Source organism: Anopheles arabiensis, chromosome 3, assembly GCF_016920715.1.
Source record: "Anopheles arabiensis isolate DONGOLA chromosome 3, AaraD3, whole genome shotgun sequence".
Classification (NCBI taxonomy): Eukaryota; Metazoa; Arthropoda; class Insecta; order Diptera; family Culicidae; genus Anopheles; species Anopheles arabiensis.
Genome location: NC_053518.1, coordinates 66,871,670 through 66,889,130, shown reverse-complemented (window position 1 = coordinate 66,889,130; position 17,461 = coordinate 66,871,670). Strand labels below are relative to the sequence as shown.

Genomic DNA, 17,461 nt, shown 5'->3' with positions numbered 1-17,461 from the left:
GACCACCGTTGGGGGATGCATGAATGCTACTTGAGCGCGCGCGTTGTACATCGTCCGGCCAGGAGCTCATTGCATATTCATGTCGAGTATTGCAGGCAAACTGCACAATGGGTGAAAATCCAAACACTCAAACCCAGTGAGACAGACGGGACGGGATGAGTGGGAAACTGTCGTGGCCGGCCAGTGTTAGCGAATGTTTAGATGAACGATCGGTTGAATGATACGTTTGCAACGAGAGCCGTTCGGTATTATTGCACACTTAAGCGATATTTTATGGTGCAATTTTCGTTCTGGGTATTTTTTCCTTGTTGCCCAGGATTCTTTGAGCCCCGGGTGAGGGTAAAATAGATCATCGGCGAAAGTCACCTGAAGCAAAAACAATCCCCCGGACATGTAGGGGGTGTAGTGTAAGACTGCCGCATTGTCTGCATATTAATTTGTACGGTATTGTGTTAAGAAATTTGTAGCATTTTTTTAGTCTGGCGAAAGTTTTTGAAGATTTGCAGCTTGTTTTTTTTTATTTGAGAAGATATTTTTGAAATACACGAGTCTGGATGGAGATGCAACATTGTGATTATAAGAAAAAAGGATCATAAATTAAATTAAAGACACGTCGTGGGGACCGGGAAAACTGCTTGTATACAGAATTCTAAAGGGCGAAGATTGTTGCAAATTGTCGGTATTTTTTTGTAGGCAAAGTGGAGAGATCTATCAGAGTGGAAATTTTGTAAAGATTTGTTCGCTTCTTGTATAAATTAAAACAAGACAAGCGAAAGTAATTTGATGCTATTTCATATCGCATCAAGCACAACTGATAACAATACATTAAACTTTTCCATGGTCCTTTATTGTTTTTTCTTCTTTTAAGCTCATCGATCAAATTTGGTAAAAATTAAAACTCAAATAAAACTTCCTGCTGCATACATAGACCTTCTGCATTATAACGCCAGAAGTTATTAAATTTTATTTACCAAACCCTTTTAATTAAGTGTGTTCGGGATGAGGTAACCTTAAAGATCCAACCAGAGGCAGCAGAAGTGAAAAAGAAAATGAAATTTCAATTATATTTCTTTCAAATATGTGGAAATTTTGAGAGTAATGCGCTGAAGGAAAGATAATTGATTTACAGTCAAACGTCAATTTTCTGGCCATCTCAGGACCGGACGTTTGCCGGTTAATTGATATCCACGGATGATACTCCAACAAATTTCGAATTTATGTATCAGTTACAGGGTTTTCCATTCCAATTAACAACTGTCCACAGTCAACTAGCAATCCTCGATTTGAAAAATACGATTGTCTACCACTTACAAACAAGTCAAGCCGTTTTTGGTACACTGTCCATTTAAATTTCACAATTGTCGTCTTCGAAAACACGCGTCAGTTGCGGCTTTTTTTCTACTTTTTTTTTCTAGCATTAAAATTTAACATCTTATGAAAACAGCTAGCAAAGCAATCAGCTGAAAACATTTCTTGATACAATTTAATATCATTGATTGTAAAGCAAACGAAAAAAAATCATCCCCAAAAAAGGAACCTTTCTCGGATAGGGTAGACAAAGAAAGCCTCGACAGGGTCATAAGTTTGTGCTAACTGAATTCAACCGTTGAGTAAAGGAATGAAGTTTTAACAGAGCTGCCAAGAGTCCCAGACAGGAAAAGGCACACACACCCATACACACCCATCTGCACGACATTAACCGAAAATGCAATCACAAAGACACTGGAGCCAAGTCTCGGGAGCATAAGTAAGCCGGTGTGACATCAAATTGGATTCCAGCCCTGACGCTGCCGGCTGTGTGCGCGTCCGTTCAGATTTTCCCGTGTGCTCGTACATCTTAAAAAAGCTCAGCAACAACAAAAAAAAAGAAACAAAGATAGATGAATTGTATTGGAAAAGTTTTCATTCCCATCGCCGTTTCCCGCTGCTGTGGTTGCACAATCTTGTACCAGAATCATCTGTCAGGCCAGGTAGTACCGCGGAAGCAAAAGAAGGATACGGAAGAAGCGGTTCTTTATCGCGCTTTGGTTTTATGTTTGGGGTGCAAAAACCGGCAGCAGGTTTTTCCTACTTCCTACTTCCTACTATCGAATGATGAGGAAAAGTTTTCTAGTTTCCAATATGAATAATGCATCCTTTTGTTGTGTTCATAGTGAGAGAAAGAGACAGGGCGAAAGAAGGATCCTCGGCAGGAAACTCCAAAGGTTTTCTAATCTTTGCCCTCTACCTCTAATCTCCGTAAAAGACAGTTGGCCACAAATCAGATGGGAGATGGTCAATTGAAAGTGGTGGAAAGTTTAACCGATTGATTCTTTGTCTTGCCCCCTCTCGGAAGTACAGATAGCATGCAGAGCGAACATGTGTTTTCCCTGAAAGTACCGTGTGTGCGTGCTAATGTCCGGCGGGAGTTTATTTCATATCGTTAAAACAATCGTTTACCGCACAAACTTAACCCTGTTCATACCCGAAATTGGGAAACTTCGTAGGAAGTACTGTTTTTTTTTTTGTACTTTGCCCGGAAGATCAAGCTCGAGATGGAGCGGGTGGAAACTCTTTCGCGCAATATTCACTAATGGAAAAGTAAGTCCTGCAACAAGACTACCATAAATCATGCCTCCCGGCGTGAGCGTGCTAGCGCCCGGGGCCGTCTTAGGAATGGAGAAGTTGGTGGGGAGTAAGATGCCTTCCGAAACCGCACCACAACTTCAGGCTCCTTCAGGCGCGGACTCACGTCACCCAGGACACGCCGGCAGTGTCCATAATAAATCCATCAGGCAAGCTTTTCCCAGATCATTACTCCTGCTAACCGGTGGTCCACTTGTACACGTACGATGTTGAATTATATGCTTTGTCCGAAGACTTGTCAGCCGCAACCCGGGTGCAAGCATTTTGCCGAACCGCAAACGCCCTCCCCAAGTGCCCTGTGCTCGCGGTCCACTCAACGGGAGTTTTGTAATTTCTTTTCCCACGAGTGCTTTGGCGTGAGTGCGGGATGGGGTGTTGTGTGGTTCACTCCACTCGCTGCCTTTTTCCACCAATTTCGGAGCAGGGGCTGCTAAGCAATTGAACTTTCATTCCGGTGCGATCGGGAACAAAAACCCAAAACGCGTGGTGCAGGAAAAGCGTAAAGGAAAAAGGTGCTCCCGCCAACAAAGCACTTCGATCCCATGCACAAGTGTCGGATGCTTGCGAACTCGTGCCGGGTAATTGATATGGAAGTATCACGCAAATGTGATTACTTTGTTGCCTCGTTGTAGGTGTCTGTATATATGTGTGTGGGTGTTCTGTGCAGGTTGTAAATTAAGCTTTTTTTTCCTGAATCGGATGGTGGATCGGGAGAACCGTGGCCCCGGCGATGCACAATTTAAACTGTCAGTAAATGTGTGGTTTGAGATTGGGTCAGTGCGATAGGACTGCGGGACAACGGACGAATTGTATTTTGAGGCTGGCGATGGTACATTTCCTTAGCCAGGTGATCGTTGGTGATAGAACTGATGGAGAAAAATGGCTTTCTGGCGCACAAGGCGTTCTAGATAATGGTGAACTTTCGAAAGCTTCTATGGGAGGACCTGGAATTATGCGGCAAATCGAATTTCAGATTGCATCAATTTGATAGTAACGGTGGATATACTACTCAAGGGAGTATGCTTGGACTATACGTACACTGTAGTACATTATACAGTACAGCGCACAAAGTGCATTTTTGGAAATATTTCGCTATTTGGTTCAGAGTCCGTTGGTGCAATTTCCCAGTTTCTCAAAGATTTTGTGTTATAAATTCAGAAAGCATTTATCCAGAACTTCTCTTGCTATCTAAATTTCTTGGTCAATTTCCTTATATTGAAATTCGTTCCCAGATATTAAGAAGTTTTACAAATATTTTACATTTGTCTGTCCAAAGTTAGCTTGTTAACTATTGAAATAACATTTAGTGGAATACGTTTTGTAAATGGCAATACATAATGAAATTCCGTTTATGTTTCCTAGAGGCCCCTAGAGGTTAGACCTTCGGAAAATACTACGTAATTTGAAACGCTGATGACAGAAACATAATTTTTATGAGACATTTTTATGAAATAAAGCTTTAAAGGAAGCCATACGAATGTACATGAGTAAATTCGGGAACGGCAAGTCTAAACAGGGACTCCAATGAATATTTTTGTTAAAATCATTTACATCCTTTAATAATTTTTCAAGTAAAATGTTCAGGTTATGTTCAAGAAATGCGTACAATGCTAACATTAATACGATGTAATGGAGATTTCTTGAAAGTGACGCGCAACGACCTTGTCAGTAATTTGATATCTAAATTTTTTGACTGAATTTACGCCATAATCTCATTCAACCGCTCAAGAGCTCCAGCGTAGTTCAATTATAAGCTTAACGGCCAGAACCTCGAAAGAGTGTACTATGTCAAGGACATAGGAATCCTCCCAGATGCTAAACTCTCCTTCGAGGAACAGATACACCAAGTTGCCGCTAGTTACAATCGGCTACTTACTTGGTTTGGTCATAAATATCACGCACGAGCTTCGTGATCCGATCTGTTTCAAGACACTGTAGCGGAATTTGGGGCAAGTGTGGCACCTTAAGCATTTCAAGTTATAACTCACTAAAGCGTGTTTTTCAAAAGCCGATTTAAATCTCATAACCATTTTACATCTAATTCCTCACTTATAAATGAGTTTCGTTTGAAAAAAGTGCAAACAAAACAGTTTTTGAAGCGTTTGAAAAAGGATCCAAAAAGACGTTGTTTTTTGGGCTATGGGGCACGAGTGCCACTCGTATGGGGCAAGACGGCCACCTGGTTAAAATAACCGTATTTCTTAGATAATTGGAAATATTTACGTTTGTGGCACTAGTGTATGTATTCCTACATGTCTTGAGTCACCAAACTGTATCGCAATATGGGTTGCTGCTGGTCTGTTTTTCCGGAGTAGAATCCGCTCGTAAAAGCGCACCATACCGCTGAACGCTACAACAATGTTTACATTTTTGACAGCTCTCGCCTATGAAAGATGGTGGCACACTTGCCCCAAATAGAGATGGCTCTTTTGCCCCAAAAGTTGTAACTTTTTTGAAATTTAATTTTTCAGTGACAAAAAGAAAGTTTTTTTCAACTAACCCCACAAAAAATTTCACGTTTTCTCAGCTGGTGGTGTAAATATTTTCTCGGTTGATTGTTCGCATGATTTTTGAGAGCTTATTTGGTTGGATTAAAAAATTATAATATTCTGCTCAATTTTGAAACTCAACATAAATCAGTTCAAAACAATGGGAAATTTCGATTGGTCTATATGAAATTGTCGGCTCAGTATACCTAGTCATTGGAAAGCAACCAACTGTATACACAATTGATCATTAAACTAAAGTTTTTAAGGAAAAATGTTCGGTGGCACTCTTGCCCCGTATGGCACACTTGCCCCAAATTCCGCTACTGCGCACTTATCATACCGCTGCTGGAATACGCTAGCATTGTTTGACGACCTGCATCTACTCGGATACTTGCGCGGCTAGAGTTCATCCAACGAAAGATAACGCGCTTCGCCCTCCGTGATTGGTCGCATTGTCTCGACTACAGGACTAGGTGTTTGTTGCTTGGGATCCCGCTCGAGCACGCCAGGCTGGCATTTATCACCGGAATCTTAAAAGGAACCATTGACTGTCCCAAGATGCTTTCGCGGATTTACCTCTATGTTTCTGCCAGAATACTCCGTCGCCAGCCAATGCTGGTACAAACTGTGGCATTGGCAATCTCCTTGTTTGTATGTGCCGTTCACTAAATTCAGTTGACGATCTCTACGAGCCTGGAATGACGATAGCTAAACTGACTTCACATTTAAGTGTTCGAAGTGCGTTCAATGAAAACAATATATCAATGTTCTGTTTCGTTATCTATTGTACACAATTTAACTCGAGAGGGCTTTATAGTCCATCAATTAATAAATATTAAACTAAACTAAACATTGATTACAAAAACTAAAACAGAAACAATCGTTGGAGAATTTAAGAACATACTCAGGTGTTAAAATTAAATTTAATGGTTCCAAACAACACTGCCCGTCGCGAGAATCATAGCATAGAAACCGAATACCAAAGATCAGCTCTTTTCACTGCAAATACTGATTGACACCTTTGCTGACAGGTGTGTTGCAGTTAATATTTTAGACGCACAATGCGTTGATCAGCACGGACTGATAACCTGGACCGCAACAATGTTTCTGATGGCCACATCATAAATCGCTTGCAGAAATGGGTTCGCCCATTGATACGATTTCCGTAAACCGATTCGTCTGGTAATAGAATAGGTAGAACCATCTCGGGCTAGGTCGTACCGTCAGTGATGCTTTCAATTGTACTTTGCGAGATGCATTTGCAATTTATAGCCCTTAATAATAAGAATGCTGAATACAGATGCATCTAATGCTTTTTGCCGTCACACAGCGATCAAACGTAACGATAGCTACAGCAGCAATATCATCGAGTGTGTCAATTAAATTAATTAACTCTCGCCGTACAAAACTGAAACTGTCCGGTTCCTTATCTGACGAGCGTGATCCCCATACCTAATCTCTCTTCCGCTTTGCAGCACCGCAGCACTGCATCGCTTTCGTATCAACCCAACGTCAAACAATTCAATTGCTTTGTTTCTCGCACCTTGGCGCGTCGTTTGATGTATGGACGAGCGCTGGGGGCGGATTTTATCACCGATCAGTCCATTATCGGCAACCCATGATCGGCCGCCCGTCGCGAGAATCATAGCATAGAAACCGAATCGAACAGAACCGAACCCTTGAGCCCAGTTAACTATCCATCCGCTTTTCTAGCCAAACCAGAGGAGAAGGACGCACTTTTGAAGGAGAATGTTGCACCGTTCGTGTAAAAAAAAATGCACCCACTTGAGGTGTTTGCTATGTGTGTGGGTCCATATGTATGCTTGGCTGCTTCAAGAAAGCCAATCTTATCGGTCCAAATCCAAATCACCTCTCACTCCCTTTCCCCTAGACACACGCAGTATGTGGTTGTGGTCGTGTGGGTCGTAAATTTTTTTCACAACATAAATTATGATAATTATGGGCCCGTGCTTTGATTTATCGTTCTCGGGCGCTCGGTGACTGATTTGTATTTGTCTTTCATCTCTAGCGCCCACTGGCGTGTTCGGTGTTGCACGTTGCACCTGGCACGAAGGGGTTTGTATGCGTTTGTAGGAAGTCCATAAAGATGCGCTTCGACAGTTCGCACACTTCTGGTGGAGAAGATTGCCCCACGGCCTAAGGGCCGTAACGCACTCAAGCGACAAACAGTACAGTAGCTATGACAACGGGCGCCACCACGCCTTCGCTCCCCTTTGACATGACACGAGAGCATCGCAACCGAATGGGTCGAAAGGGCATTCTTTACGGGGGAAACCCGTAAGAGGCTGAATGAGGTTTGCATAATAGAACGGCGGCTCTCGGCGGCTGGTTAAGCGTGAAAAGTAGGCAACACAGGCCCCCTTGGCGAGGTAAAACAAAAACCAGCAGGCCAGTAGCGCGCCCACCTGTACAAAAGCTCATTACGGTGATGTACGGGGGTTTTCGGTTGTTTTGCAAGAATGCAAGATTTGTGACGCTGTGTGTTGCCGCTGGGTTGTGCCACTTTTCGTGAAAAACAGCAATCGGACAATCACAGTTTTACATGCCCGAATGGTGTAAGCCATGCCTTTTTATTGCAGTTGGAAAAGCGCCTTTAACTCAATTATGCCCCGAGAGTGTGAAGCAGAAGTGTGGCGAATGTCAGGGTCATGGTCTTGACTTTTGACTTCGATTTCGTGATTCCGATGTAGATCCGAGTGATTGTTGAGAGCTTTCAGATTTTAGGCAAGGTTAGATGGATTTTGGAAGCGCATTGAAGCTGTTATGTACGAGCGTAACATTGTCCAACATGTTCCGGAGCGGGAGAAAGGATTTCAGGATTTTGATCAGGAGCTACACATGGTAACTTCCTCCATTACTTGACAAGGTCGTACTCAATAACTGACTTACAAGTGTCACAAGAACACCTCACAGAATTCGGAATTGATCAGTGAAAGTAGAACACATCGGGACACGTAGTTCGAAGTTTGAAGGGTTTCACCCTCAATGGTTGTGTGTGTGCCGCGCGCGCTTGTATCTTAGCAGCACCACTGGTTTATTAGCGTGAGTTCGGGTTTTTGTTTGTTTGTTTGGGGAGCACAAATAAATACTGAAATCGATAGAATGCAGGCAGCGCAGGGTTCTAGTAAGTGTAGCCACTGTTGGGATTGAAGCCCTGTTGCCGCTTGGCCGGTGGCAGGTACTGGTTGGCCGGTGCCGACGGGTAACCTTGGATGGCGTTCGGCGAGCTGAACTGGGGCGTCTGCTGCTGGTTGTACTGTGGTTGCTGCGGTTGCTGGTACTGCGGCTGCTGCTGGTGGTGGTACTGGGGCTGTTGCTGCTGCTGAGGCTGCTGCGGGTAGTACGAGCTCTGCTGCTGGGATCCACCCTGGGGCGCACCGTACTGGGCCTGCGGTTCCTGGTAGGCGGGGTTCTGGGGCCGGGCGGCAGCTTCGGCATGCAGTCGAGCGTGGAGATCGTACGCTCTGCAAGTGAGAGGGGAGGTGATATACAGCGCGTTGTTAGCGTTTTTGCGTTAGCCAAACAGCGCAGGCTTGCGTACGGTACTTACTCTTGCAGCGCTTGGGGCAGTGGCGGTGGCGTTGGCAGATGGTCACCGACGGGCTGGAATCCGTTCGCGTCCGCCTTGTACTGGACGCTGTAGAGCTGACCGTCGGGAGCGGTGTACGAGTAGCCGCCCGACACGACCTGTTCCGACTTTTCCGGGCCTAGGTTGCGCAGGAAGCCTTCCTCCTGGTGCTGAATACCGTTGCCGGTGGCATAGCTGTGCGGAGGAAGCAAACAGAAAGATGGATGGAGTTTAAAATATTAGGTCTACTTAATGACTTAGTTTAAGGGATAACTTTAGTCGAAATTAATTTAAATACAATCAATGCAATTGAATTTATAAAAAAGTATGTGTCGAATAGGCTAATTGGCAATTGTTTGATTTAAAATGCACTGAAACGGACTACATGATCTTTAAATTATCGTGACTAATTGAGTTTAACTTCATGACCTACGAGTTTTGAGTTCAAATTGCGCATAAAAATCTAAAAACAAAAACTCGTGCAACATGAACGACTTTAAACGATCTCTTATAGCGAAGATCATTTGGCGCGATACGCACGGATACGGCCTTGTACACCACAGGTTATGGGTTTTGAATCTATTTCAGACCGACTGAATCCATCATTCAAAAGGATTTTCATTATTGGACTATGCTGGTTAAAAATTTAACAAACATACACGCGTGTATATTCTAATCTAGCCGCTGTCTGACACGTTTTGTCATCGTATTGATGGCTTATTGTATGGAAAAAAGATCACTTTGAAGTTCATTTTCTTGATTCGGAATGCATTACAAATCACGATATAGTAAGCTTGATTATTACTGTACACATAAAAAGCAACCAGAAACCACTGATTAGTTAAATTTCACGTGTAGGAGGAAGAAGCTATTTCACATCACTCATAGTTTCACGTGCAGCGGAACGTGTGTAATAGCGACGCCCCCATCTGTTGTGAATCATCTCCAGCAACTTCGTATTCAGCAAACTCTGTACGTGACCATATTTTTTATGCCTTTTAATCACTACTCGATGCACTTTTGAGCTCTCCACACTGGTCAAACCATATTGCACGTCACATTGAACTCCTAGTGTGCAGCAAGTCACATTGTTGAACTTTTAAACTGTGATTAAATCGTACAGTAGAAAAACACTTAGCACGATCGGGACGTTTTGTAACAATCTAAGCACAATCAAACACACTCACAGACACATACACACACATACACGATTCAATGATGTACATCGATCGTTTTGTTTCGCGGCAAACGAATGAGCTCATGAAGTGATTAATTAGTCATAATCAGTAGATACACCGTGCTGATAGCGCAGCCTTTAACCCCTGCGCCGATCAATCACCTGAACGATGCAGCCGATGCCACTCAATACTTACTCGAATCGATAGCTGCCGTCACCGTTGTTGACGTTTTCGTAGCGCAGAATCGGGATGGGGGTCGTTTGCTGGTAGTTCGTGCCCTGGAAGCTTCCACCGGCCGGACCGCTCGGGGCGCTGCCCGAGCCTGGATACGATCCCGGTCCGGAAGGTTGCGGATTGTACGTGTTGAAGCCGGACTGCTGCTGGCCCTGCTGGCCCAACGGTGCTACCGACGGGTAGCCCTGCTGTCCCTGGGCGGACGGAGGCAGATATTGGTTGGCTGGCGACTGGCGCGGAGCATTCAGGAGGTTGCCGTCACCGGCACCACCCTGGAAGGAGGCGCTTGGGGCCGGAGCACCGTATAGGTTGTCGAGCCGGGCTGCACTAGCGAGGCCCAGGAATGCACAGAGCAACAGCTGGACGTACCGGAAGGAGGAGAAATGGGTTTGAGAACTTGTGTTTTTTGCGGAAGGATCAGAACTTTTAGCGACGAGCATTACCGTCTTGTGCACCATCGTAAAGGCAGTAGTTGGAAAAATGTTGCTAAACAGGGAATAAGGCACTATCCAAATATCGAACACACGCAGCTTTGTACACCTGTTAACTACACAGTGTCTGTGTGTGTGTGTGGATGAGCAAGAGAAGCTTCAAGCTTCGAGGAGTTGTCGAACTGAACTAATGCTTGTAGAAGATGAGTTGCGGTTTTATATAAGCACAAGCATCGCGCGCGCGACGCCGTTCGCCGATTCTAACACACACCCGGATGGTGATGAGCAGAGGGTGATGCTGATGATGATGATGAACGCTGCACGGGGGCCGTGGGTGGGGGAGTTCGGCCGTTCGGTAGAAGGCCTGGCCAAGTCGCTTCGAGTGTTGTCGTTTGAAGACGAACTCCCCCGTCATAATCCGCGAACGGTCCAAAACCCCTGCCACGGCGGTCTTCGGGTTGACGGCGAAGGTGAAGAGCCCACGGCGCGTGGTGAATGTGTTCTATAACGTCCCCCCCCCCAGTTTTGGTGGCACGCGGGTGTCCAATCTCTGGGTCTTGCGTGGTGCGTGGTGGTGGCAGTATCTTCCCCGCTATGGTCTACCTCAACAACCCCCGTCACTAACAATGGCAGGTTGATTCTCAAGACGTCATTATCGATTGTGTTGTAGATCGTAGTGGAGCAGCAGCAGCAGCTCCCCTATAGATGATGATCGCTGGTAGTTGATCGTTCCGGTTGAGCGTCGCCGTCCATGGCTTTTGGAGGTTCCTTGGAGGCTTGGAGCAGAAGTTGGAGAAGGCTAGAAATTTAGTTCGATCACACCAACTCCCCCCCCTTCGGTAAGACACACAGAGCATTCGATAGTGCGATTTTACATGTTTGCGTACGGCGGTGCGAGTACATTCACTTTTGCCAAGAAGCAGATGATACTGTGAAGAGGCTCCGTTCAATTTCATGTCATTTTTTTCTATGTTTTTTTTTTGGTTTTTTTTTTGGTTCATTTAGTGACTGTCCGTAGCCGACGAGACCGGTGTGGGCTCTTGCGCCCTTGCGGAATTAGGTTTTTGTTTTCGGCAGCCCGAGTTTTTCGTTCACCCAATTCGATCCGCCTTTCGGCTGAAGATGGCTCAAGACACACCACAGAATCCCCATGGTGGTGGTGGTGGTGGTGAAATTAAGTGAAAAAATTGCTGATCAAATAAATCAGCAGGTGAAGGAAGCGCGCGCGGAGATCGATGGGATTTGGGTCTGGGTTGGGTAATGTGGCCTTCCCCTCCCTTTGCACCATGGGGAACGGTTACTTGAGATGCTTTTTTGAGGTTATTGATTCCATTAGTGGATGCGTGAAGGTTTGGAGCGGCATGATGTCGGTCGGTTTTGCAAAAGGTAATAATCCGTAAAAGTACTAATCGATCCGGGCGATCGAGGGATAAGTAGGAGAATGTACTCGCCACCGGCAGATATTAAAAAGGATTTGCAGCGGCGTGTCCTAGAGACACTTTATTGTTTCTGAAGAAGGCACATTATTATGTACATGGGGGGTTTTAAGGGTACTGAGCAAGCAGGCAAGTGATGGTTCATCCCGTACTTTCACATGCGCGTGCGCAGCTGAGGTGAATGCCATGGTCAGTGCTTGATGCGCGTACCTGCTGATTTTGGCATAATCGAAGACATTTGTAGTTCAATGTTACTTATTTCATACTCTGTGATGCTCAATCTGTTGCTAAGCACGAACGCCGCGCCGGTGTATTGCGAAACGAAATTCAATTGGTGTCTCGTTATGAAGCTGTCACAATTGGCTGGTGTTTTTACGTTTTGGGAAAAAATGTGTCTCCGATTCTTCTATTATTCCACTTTAATGTCTTAATTAGAGTGTCTGGAATTGGCAAGAAATTAATCAGCCTGATCATTAATCAAAACTGAGACGGACGATGGCTGTGATGGCACAGAAGAAGATACATAACTACTGACAAGCCATCTACAATTCGGTCTGCTTGGCGGGGAGTAAGGGGTCATGCAATTAAGACTTCGACGACATCTCTGTTGTGGAAGTTTTGCTTGGTTGATGAGCAATTTTACCAGGCGAGTGAATGATAGCATATTTGTGCTATTTTGTTGGATGCTTTAGACAAACGCTGCTACCCTCGCTGGCTCTAGGTAGTGCTTATTGAGCCGATAATGTACATTGAAGCTAAATTTGAGCATCTTATTGATCGGTTTCCCACAACGAAAGTGTTTACAAGATAATGATACTTAAGCAATCATGAAAGTCATTCGTCGGTCGAGTAAAAGTTTCAAGTCAAGGTGCTGCTGATTGGATTGGATAACTCTTTTGTGCCTAAAATGTGCAAGATTAAGTGTGGGGTAAATATGGTAGTGAGAAATTGAAAGTTTAATTTTAATTTTTAGTTTGTATCCGATTTAAAATAAGACATTTCAACGCGTTTGTACCCGAGCAAAAGGTTGAATGGTACCCCGGATGGGAATCAAACCTTCTCCTGGTCTTAAGAAGTCAACACAGTCATCCAATGGACATCTGGGCTGCCACGTTATTGGTTGTGTTTTAATAGCTTTTTAATGGTAACAGTGCCATTTTTGGGCGTTCTTCCAAATATTAATAATAATAAATTTATGAGTTTTTTTTAATTAGTTTAATTAATAAGTGTATGGCCTAGACATTAACTTAAATTTAACTTATGTACTACTCGCCGAATGTAAACGAAACAATTTGTTTTTGAAGTTTAAGGTCTACAAATTGAATTCAAAAAGGTGATTGCTTTCATTGACATTCCTGAACAAAACAAAACAGAATTTTAAACATAAGATTCTAAACAAATAGTAAAACAAATATTGGAGTCATTTTTCATTAAATGAATACCAAGCAAGTTTGTCCAAACAATTTTTTGTATCATTTTATCTCTCTCCACAAAGCCGCTTAACAGGAGCGATGATAAAACATGCCAATTCAATTTCGCCTAACGAGGTATCGATTGCCAAACTGTTGCATCTAACAGTCGCGCGGCGTGGCGTCGTCGGAGGGGCAGCGTTTGTAGCAAATCAAAGCCATGCTCTCTACTATGAATAAATTTTCATTCGCTATGAATTGCCACAAATAGTCAAACGATGTAACCTTTCAAATGGTGCGGGAGTGTAAAGGTGAGCCAGCCGCCGGTGATATTGCACCGGTGGCCATAAATTCGGATCCAATCGTAAGGGAGGGGGAAGATGGGAGCTTATCCCGATGCAAGGATACCGTGGATACACTCCGTTTTGTGTTGGCTGCGTTGTTGTTTAGTAGTTGCGAATTGGGGAAAACTGTTGAGGAGTGTACACCGGAAACCACACAACATATGGCCATCAGTCGGGTTGGGGAAAGTATCAAACCGAAACTCTCCAAACATGCCCAGACGTGATCCTTCGCCAAGTATCGAATTGCCGATAAATATTTATAAAAAAAAACCCGGGGAAAGTCGTCCGAATACAAGGGGGACAGGGCGAATATTTTAAACTTATTTTGCTCGCCTCGGTTTTGCTCGAGAACGTTCAGCTGTGTGCCGCCGTGTGCCAGCAGACAAAACACATTCCCAAGATCGTCGGGCTGATGAGAATGTACGAACCATCTGCACACCTGCAGCCGTCACGAATCACCCTCGCAAGCTCAAATGTTGGTGTGAATACACTTTTCCGCACTTTTCTTCTGCCCGCGTCCAGGGGTTTAGCGAGAGGGAAAAGCAGTCAGCAGCGTACAGCCGCGGTATAATGCAGGGAAATTTATGGCAAAAAGCGCGCAGGCTACGGCTTACCCGTAGCAATGTACTTCATGCGCACCGCGAGTCTTAGCGTTGTGAAGCGTTTTGTGTGGAAAACATTGGCAAATCCTGGCTGGAGATCAACAGCCGAACGAAGATGCACCACAATGTAGAGAGTGGAGTGGAACGTCCACAGCCAGCAGCAGAAATTGTTTCTTCATCTCGGCTCTCTCCGCTGCTCCGTTACTGTGGGTGGACGTGCGGATGGCACTGCTAGGGAACAGAAATCACTCGAAAAAGTGAGAAGCACCCCGGGAAGCGATGTAGCCCCAACGAGGAGGTATGAAGAAAGTAATAATTTATGTATGAGTTATGAATTCATAAAGCACACCAGCGTTAAGCAAAGATGTGTGGGGGGAGGTGGTGTGGGGCGGGAGGCACATCATTGGAGGTGTTGCGTTGTGAAGGTGTTCCTGGTCTGGATGTCTGATCTAGTTCGTGCACACGTTGCAACGCCATTTCGCAAGGCACGCAACAGCACGGTCGGTTGAATTATAACAATATCCCTCAGTGGAATCGATTTGTGCCTCGGCAGACTTTATCATGTTGCTGATGCTGTCAGAGAGCGTGAGCGGGAGTGATATCAATACGGAAAAAAACTAACATTCAAACATTAGCGTAACTTCTGGGCGGCATCTTAGAGAAGAATCTTGGAATAAAACCGTATAACACACTTCTAAATGGGGAAACAAATTGAAATCTTTTCCAGCTTAAGGGAGAAACATCTGAACAGTGAGATGGAGTCTTTATTTCCAGCCATCAATAATCCGCAAGTGATCAACACGATAGATTGCGCGTAAGATTAATGTCTGTAGCGCTGGTCTATTTCTGGACAGCCTCTCGGACAGGTCGCCAGAGTGTCGCCGGTGGTTGAGGTTTGCGTTTGGTCGTGTGGTCACTCGCACACGATGGAGTCCGGGGTAAGTAGTTTAATCATCACCTCCGGCATATCGTAAACCGAATGTCGATCCGTCACTGCCACCGGCGCACACTAGAGTTACTATGCAGTACATTGTGTACGGGACCTTGCTATTACATCTTGAACAGTGTGTGTGTGTGGGAGACGCTACCGGTCGTTAGGGTGTTTTTGCTAGAGATATCATCGCAGATGATGGAAGTTTATCCGAAAAATGAAACCAACCTTCCCCCGTGTGTGACATTTACTCCTCCAGGTGGTGATTGGCATTCTATAAATAATCGTACCCACACAGGTTCTCTCCCCTCGGGATACATGGGGAGGACTCGTGGCGGCCCCAAAACCACAGCTCCAGTACCGGTGGATTTGGACGCAAGAAGTGAGCGTAGATCTCATTAAAGCGATTCACCTTTTCGCAATGAGAATAATTATAATTTACCACCCGAGCGGCGGCGGACATCTTACGTGAATCTTGCGTCGGTGTGGATGCACGCTATCCTTCGATCTAGATAGTTCGAGCGTGCGGTAGTCATATGCACTGGCACTGGGGCGATTAAAAACAAACCAAGAACGCGGTGGCGATTTCCGATAGTTGATGCGGGTTGTGGGTCTTCATCGGATCATCATCGGGCGACCGGAGCGAAAGGTAACTACATTCACTACCCACCGTGAGAAGCCTGCGTGTGCCTACATTGCACAAACCCTGCACCGGTTTATGACACGCGACGGGGGGGGGGGGGGAAGCGTTATGCGCGTTGCATCCAAAAGGGATGCACCCGATGTGAGCAAACTATCACCTCCCTTTGGATGGTGTGCTTGGCCCAGGACGGAAAAGTGCGTCAGTGCGATGCGGCATCTAGATCGGCGTACTAACCTGGTCGGGGGTTGGAAATGTCAAGGTTGTGCCGAATATAATCGCCGCGCGCCTTGAAAGTGCGCGCATCCCCCAATATGTAAATGTTGCAAAAGTGTGCCTGTCCCAAAGATGCTTTTTGCAAATCAAACCAAGGGGACAGCAAAGGGGAACAGAGGAGCCAGCGCTTTATCATGCGCAGCAGCCTTCACTGCGCAATGACTGATCTGCATCGATCACTCACAATCACTCACTCACGATCTTATTGACTTGAAGGATCATCGCGCACTCGAGCAGCCGGTGCACTTGAGCGCTGAAAGTGGCGTGCGGCGGGCGATTATTTGCATACTAGACCGATCACCGCCACTTCTTCCTCTTCGCCCCCCTTGATTGCTATTTGAAGTTAGAGGCCATGTTTTGGGGCTAATTCGAAGGCTTTCTCAAGCACCCTTTGTTGTTTGATGCATGAGAGCAACGCCACGAAGGAAGAGACGTTAGTTCCGGTCCGTTTGTGGCCCGGTGGGGAGGAGGGGGCTGCCAAAATGAAAACATTTCATCTTTTCCGATGCTGAAGGGCCATTTGGTGTGGTGTGTGACCTTTTTCTGCTGAGTGCATTGAATTGGCCGGCTAATCGTAAAACACATGCTCACTCTTCCATCGCATCACAGTGCAGTGGGTTGACTATTTTCCGGATGATTGACTTTTTGGTTGCGCAGTTTGGGGTTCGCTGCCTGTCGGTCTGTCCATGTCGCACTCGTTTTCAGTGTGGACTGCAAATGAAGACACAATGGTCGATGACAAATTACCCTTTCATATGCAAACGGTCCCCGTGGTGGAGAAGAGGATCGCAGCGGGGGACCCTATTTTGCAAATTCTAAACTTTACAATAAACACAAAGCGCTCAACGGAGGGACATCAACTGCAAAACGGTCGGACACACATCGTAGTAAAAAAAACACGCTTACTCATGCCGATGGATGTGTGTATGGGGCTGCATCAGCACAATGACAGTTTGTGGCGCATATTATGCAAATATGCTGTAAAACTGGGCATGTTTATTCCTTTCTAACGGGCAAAGGGGCAACATTGTCCAAGGATACCACTCCAGAAACCGGGTTCGTCGTTTGGTGGGCATGGTCAGTTGAAATTAAGATTCGAAAAGTTTTTCAATGACGACAATCTCTCAGCATGAGTTTGGAATTGGTTTGTGTAGGTACGTAAAAAAATGTATCCTTTCTGTCACAATGGCTTTTGATGTGTTTGAAGTTCACCCAATTCGGGGTTTCCCATCATTTGCATAGGACAGCATACATAGGGTGTTGATGTGTGTCGAGCT

At 45.2% G+C, this 17,461-nt stretch overlaps 2 protein-coding genes across 2 annotated transcripts in view; one reads left to right on the top strand and one right to left on the bottom strand.

Annotated features, from left to right (window-relative positions):
- Positions 1 to 17,461, top strand: part of LOC120904508 — a 112,572-nt gene that overhangs the window by 15,404 nt on the left and 79,707 nt on the right. The gene's annotated exons all lie outside the window — the stretch shown is intronic.
- LOC120904509 (pupal cuticle protein 20-like) lies at positions 8,091 to 10,753 on the bottom strand. Its single transcript, XM_040314536.1, has 4 exons — positions 10,559 to 10,753; positions 10,077 to 10,474; positions 8,686 to 8,898; positions 8,091 to 8,599 (listed from the first exon to the last, which is right to left on the bottom strand). The coding sequence occupies exons 1-4, from the start codon at positions 10,571 to 10,573 to the stop codon at positions 8,257 to 8,259; spliced, it is 969 nt and encodes a 322-aa protein (XP_040170470.1). The 5' UTR covers positions 10,574 to 10,753; the 3' UTR covers positions 8,091 to 8,256.

Bases quoted from the DNA above. Each gene is read 5' to 3' on its own strand.
- LOC120904509 (XM_040314536.1), bottom strand. The intron at 8,899-10,076 runs GTAAGTATTGAG...TCCTCCGCACAG, and splicing joins GACGGCAGCTATCGATTCGA to CTATGCCACCGGCAACGGTA. The intron at 8,600-8,685 runs GTAAGTACCGTA...TCTCACTTGCAG, and splicing joins CTGCCCCAAGCGCTGCAAGA to AGCGTACGATCTCCACGCTC.